General features: G+C 51.4%; 1 protein-coding gene across 2 annotated transcripts in view; it reads right to left on the bottom strand.

Moving 5' to 3' along the window:
* The window catches only part of ST8SIA5 (ST8 alpha-N-acetyl-neuraminide alpha-2,8-sialyltransferase 5), a 341,938-nt gene extending 336,983 nt beyond the window's left edge, over positions 1 to 4,955 (bottom strand). Inside the window, exon 1 of one of the 2 annotated variants that reach the window (XM_069218874.1) lies at positions 4,115 to 4,955. In XM_069218874.1, coding sequence (XP_069074975.1) covers positions 4,115 to 4,245 — 131 coding nt within the window. In that variant the 5' untranslated portion in view covers positions 4,246 to 4,955. The remainder of the gene's footprint in view (positions 1 to 4,114) is intronic. The other variant, XM_069218872.1, reaches the window with a different exon arrangement.
* Between the last annotated feature and the right edge of the window lie 1,045 nt (positions 4,956 to 6,000).

Raw genomic sequence — 6,000 nt, forward strand, 5'->3', positions numbered from 1 at the left:
TATTATTATGCTAAAAAATGCCAACATTGAATAATATGAATGTACATGGTTTCGTTTCTGTTCAGTGAATTTATGTGTTGGGACAAACCTACAACATAATAGTATATAATTGAAAATGATTACTATTCCATGACTTTATAAACACTCCACTTTACTCCTGTATTATGTCTAGCACAAAATACCTAACTCACCATGAAATACCTACCCTCCCATATCTAACCGAATATTTCTACTACAAGTAACCAACCATAAGCAGCTACCACATGTGAGGTACCATACATAAGAACCCACGCTTAACCAATCATGTGTAACCACCCATATCTACCATACCTCCCCATAACATACCTGCACTTAAGGTAAGACCCCTTGAGATACCTCCCCTTAACATGCCTTGCCCTATCTTACCACATTATATCACACCTTACCATATCTCACCATACCTTACCTTATCTCACTATACCTTATCACTCCTGCCACGCCTTCCCATGCCTAGCATACCTCCCCCTCTGCGGTGCAGCTTTGCCACTGCCCTAAGAGGGCAGGTTTGTGAAAAGTGAAAAGGTATGCTTATCTTGAATTCGAAAACACTAAAGAAGTCATCCAGCGCTTCCCTATTAAATCCAAAATAGTCTTCATCAAGGACTATATCATGAAAAATAATAAACCCTGTAATTAAACTAACAAAACCCACAAATCACATACTTCTAACAGCCTGCCATTTTGCACTGTAATACAAACTAACGTTCACACATTTTCAAACAGGCACCAACATAACACTTTACAAATACTCACAATGGACTTTGCAATAACATAAAACTAACAACATATTAACACTCACACAATAACCACTCTCAACATTAAAGCTTTAATTCTGAACGCAAACTACAATTCTATCAACACTACACTAAGAAGAATTTTAAAACCACATTAAGAAAATAACTAACAAAATAAAATGCTAACTTTTGTACTAACACTACACTCTTCCACTACTCTTTCTACTTCACTAACTTTATACTGCTGTACACTTAGTAACTGTGCCCTCTGACCTGAACAAATGTATACCTAATTAACAATTTTCTTCCCATTCCCTTTAAAAGTCTTCCAATTCACCTTTATTAATTTTATTCAAATCTTGCAATTGAATATAAGGTTTATGCCGTGTTGTTCTTGCACGTGCATTAGTTATAAACATTTTTATTTAAGCAAACCCGCAGCACAATATAATGGCATAGGCCATAGTGTGAAACAGTGAAAGTCAAAAGAATAAAGCGTCAAAAGAATCTTCACATACTATGGTAACAACATGACATTTCTCTCTGCTTTGTTTTGATAAATGTTTAATCTGCTTTTATTACTACTCTTGCCATATAACATCCACTCAGGCCCAGGCCACTGAAATTATGCGATTCTGAGTCTGTGGCGTTTTCTGCATAATCGTGGATTTTCTGCATTTGCCACATAGTCCATCATGCCGATGCACAGTTTAAAGGGTTTAGGGAAAAATATTGGTTTCTAGCTCAAACGGCCAAAAGTTATTAAACATTTGGTGACGTGTGCCGCATAGTGGAAGGCCCTTCACAAAGGTTGATTGGTCAGCTGCCTTGCAATTGCCATCATCCATCGAATTGCCTTTCAGTTGCTTATTGCTGTATAGGAGTGCTAAAATGTTACTAATAAGGCGGAACATTTGCCCAGAGAGGTTCAACTTGTGTAAAAAAACAAGACGAAATAAGGAAGTAAAACTATCATAAAATGTGCCGCATTAAGCCACATAATTTGCCATTTTTTGATACATAATCTAGTCACCTCTGTCGCATAATTCCAGTGGCCCTGCTCCGGGGACACATCACTCACCTCTTAAAGCACGTACTCCAGCACCATAAACACCCACCCACCTCTGGTCCATTTCTCAGCACTCAGTCTGTCCCTACTGCCCCGTTTGCGACTTCAGGGCAATTCTGAGACATGAAGACTCTTCGGACTATTCCGCAGCACTTAGCCCATCAGCTCTTTTGCCCAAGTACCTTCTGTACATTCTATGCCTCTTAAAGACAGCCCATTTACCAGTGTTTCCTTTAGACCACCATTCACCTTTAGACTCAACAAAGCACTCACCGATGTGACCCTCACACTAGCACTCACCTAGCAGGCCACCGTACATCAGCATTCACCTCCGAGGCCATCAAACAGCAGCACTCACCTCTGAGGCCATCACAAAGCAGCACTCACCTCTGAGACCACCATACATCAGTATTCACCTCTGAGGTCATCAAACAGCAGCACTCACCTCTGAGACCAGCAAACAGCAGTACTCACCTCTGAGACCATCAAACAGCAGCACTCACCTCTGAGACCAGCAAACAGCAGTACTCACCTCTGAGACCATCAAACAGCAGCACTCACCTCTGAGACCATCAAACAGCAGCACTCACCTCTGAGGTCATCATACATATTCACCTCTGAGGTCATCAAACAGCAGCACTCGCCTCTGAGGCCATCATACAACAGTATTCACCTCTGAGGTCATCAAACAGCAGTGCTCACCTCTGAGGCCATCATACAGCAGCACTCACCTCTGAGGCCATCATACAGCAGCACTCACCCTCTGAGGCCATCATACAACAGTATTCACCTCTGAGGTCATCAAACAGCAGTGCTCACCTCTGAGGCCATCATACAGCAGTACTCACATCTGAGGCCATCATACAGCAGCACTAACCTGGCAGTGTACCATACAGCAGCACTCACATTTGAGGCCATCATACAGCAGCATTCACCTGGCAGTCTACCATAGAGCAGTACTCACCTCTGAGGCCATCACACAGCAGCACTCACTTCAAGGACATCAAACAGCAGCATTCAGCTCTCAGGCCACCATACAGCAGCACTCGCCTCTGGTATCATCAAACATAAGCAATCACCTCTGAAGTCACCATACAGTAGCACTCACCTCTGAGGCCATCAAGCAGCAGAACTCACCTGATGCTACAGTCCCACTCACATCTGAGGCCATCAACAGCAGCACCCACCTCTGGGGCCATCATGCAGCAGCACTTAACTCTGACGCCACAATAGCACGCACCTCTGAAACCACAGCAGCACTCACCTCTTAGGCAACACTAGTACTCACCCCTGAGGCCACAGCAGCACTCACCTCTGAGACCACCATACAGCAGAACTAACTTCTGAGGCCACAGCAGTACTCACCTCTGAGACCACAGTAGCACTCAACTCTGAGACCCCACTCACCTCTGAGGCCACAGCAGCACTTACCTGTGAGACACCACTCACCTCTGAGGCCACAGCAGCACTCACCGCTGAAACAGCACTCAACTCAGGCTACAGGAGCAGTCACCACTGAGACAGCACTCACCTCTGACACCCTCAGTGATTCGTGCACCACTATCCCTCGCACTAGGACTCATCTGTGGGGTGCCTCGCCCCGGCACTCTACGCCTGCCCCTGCTCGCCTGTACTCGCCTCATTACTACACTTCTCATCTCTCCCCTAGACAGACGTGCAGTCCTCTTTGGAGCCCGCAGTCCTGCCCGGGGTGCCAGGCATGACTTCAGCCGTACCGTGGTGCCCTCAGCCGTGCCCATGGTTGTTGACTACCCTGTCTAGTGTGTCCTCAGCCGTGTCCGCTGTGCCCTCAACCCTGCCCTTGGGTATTGTCAGTCCTGACCAGGGCACGAAAGCCCTGCCCGGTCTGCCCTCTCCCCTGCTCGGCGTGCCTTCAGTCCTGCCCGTGGTTGTTGTAAACCATGCCCGGTGAGTTCTCCACCCTGCCCGGGGCAGTTTTCTTGCTGCCTTGTGCCCTCTGCCCTGCCCGGCGTGCCTGCAGTCCTCCCTGTGGTTTTTGGTAGCCAAGCCTGGTTCCTGGCCCTGCCCTTGTATATTGCCCCGTGTGCCCTCAGTCCTAATCGGCCTGCCCTCAGCCCTGCCCCGTGTGCCCTCAGCCCTGCGTGCCCTCAGCCCTGGCCCGTGTGCCCTCAGCCCTGCACTGCGTGCCCTCAGACCTCCCCCGTGTGCTCTCAACCCTGCCCCGTGTGCCCTCAGCCCTTCTCCGTGTGCCCTCAGCCCTGGCCCGTGTGCGCTCAGCTCAGGCCCTCACCTTTTGAGGTAGTTTCTTCCGTACAGGATCTGCTGCAGTAACGTCACCAGTCCAAACGCGCAGAGAAAGATGAAGAACAGGGTCCTGTTCCCCAGCAGGTCTCTGCCGGCTGAGGGGTCCGCATACCCCATCCTCGGGGCTCCGTCGGGGGCTATCTCTCCAGCTGCTTCTCGCCCTCCTGCGGCGCCGGGGAGCTTCCTTGAACTCCCAGTCTGACTCCTGCAGAGTGCTGGAAGTTCCTGCCGATGTGGAGCTCTCCCCGCAGCTAGCACCCACAAAGCTCCTTCTGAAGTCTGTGCCACTTCTCAGCGCTACCTTCGTCTCCTGGCAGTAGTGGGTACCCCTTGCAGCTCCCCGCAATGGCTAAGGCACCCACAGCTCCTCGTGCTGTCCCTTTCGGCGGTGGGCGCTATCTCTGCGTTCCCTGCAGCTCTTTCTAAAACCGCTGGCCCCTCTGCGCTTTCCCTCCGAGACCTGTCCCTCCTGCCGGTGGAGACCCGCTCATTCCCTCACCGCCGTTCCTGCCGACCCCCGCGGCCCTCTGCCCGGAGATGTGTATGCGGGCAGCAGCCTCTGCTCTGGACGGCCCATGCTGCCCCTCCACCGACCCTGCCTGTCCTTGGGCGGCTTTGGGAGCTTGGGCTGGTGCACCCCAGCGGCAGAGAGGGCCCACCGGGGCTAGTACACCAGGAGCTCGGCTCGGGCTCCCCCCGCTAGCACAGGGCCCCTCGGGGGCCCACTGGAGGGGCCAGCGGTGCAGACAACCCGGCAGACTGGAGGCAGCCTGGATCCGATTCCTGCAGCAGCATCCTTCTGCGAGGAGGGACGTGAGGGGGAGTGTGACCGTGTGAGCCTCGTGTGTCCTATCCGGCAGCAGTGTGTGTGCATGGAGGGTGGGACCTACAGAGCAGCAGCAGTGTGGACTGCGAGGCTGTGCCTGTGTGCGTGTGCTAACGAGGGACTTACGCAGCAGCAACACGGGGTCTGTGCCCTGACTGCAGTGCCGGCCGGCCCTGCAGCCCTCTGCTGTGCACTCTGGAGGGTGCTATCCCGGGGACCTACGCAGCAGCTGCGCGCTGAGCACGGGTCCTATCAGCAGTTTGTGTGTGCACTCGAACAAGGGGCGATCCACCCGTAAGTGTATACACTCTGCATGTCTCTATGTACACACTCCTAGGACGATCAACATTAGATTTAGTGTTTGTGCACTTGAGAGGAGTTCTATCTAGAAGTGTGGTTATGCTCACAAAGGACGTGCCCTCCCCACCCACCCACCCCCAGCAGGGTGTTTTGTGCACTCTGAGGAGCAGTCATATCAAACAGCGTGCTTCTTCACTCTGAGGGGGAGCCCTCCCCTGCAAGGTGTCAGTGCACTCGGAGGAGGTGTCCTACCCAGCGGTGTGTTTGTGCACTCTGTGGAACGGCTCCATCTAATACTGTGTGTGTGCCCGTTGATTGGGGGGTCCTGGTCAGCAGTGTGCTTGACTACTCCCGGCAATATATTAGTGTATCCTCTGGGGGGTCCTAGGGATCAGCGAGTTGGCACACTGCAAGGAGGAACCCTCTTCTGCAATGTGTTTGTTGTGGATGCTCTGTGGATGGTCCTATCCAGCAGCATGTGTGTGTGTACTCTGTGGAGGAGTCCTATCCAGCAGACTGTGTGCGTACTCTGTGGATGGGGTTCTGTCCAGCAGTGTGTGTGTTTGTGTGTGTGTGTACTCTGTGGCGGGGTTCTATCCAGCTGTGTGCTTGTGTATACTCTGAGGAGGTTCCCATTCAGCAGTGTGTGTGTGTGTGTGTGTATACTCAGTGGAGGGTCCTATCCAGCTGTGTGTTTGTGTATACTCTGTGGAGGGTCCCATCCAGCGGTGTGTGTGTGTATAGTC

The sequence above is a fragment of the Pleurodeles waltl genome, chromosome 1_1, assembly GCF_031143425.1.
Source record: "Pleurodeles waltl isolate 20211129_DDA chromosome 1_1, aPleWal1.hap1.20221129, whole genome shotgun sequence".
Classification (NCBI taxonomy): domain Eukaryota; kingdom Metazoa; phylum Chordata; class Amphibia; order Caudata; family Salamandridae; genus Pleurodeles; species Pleurodeles waltl.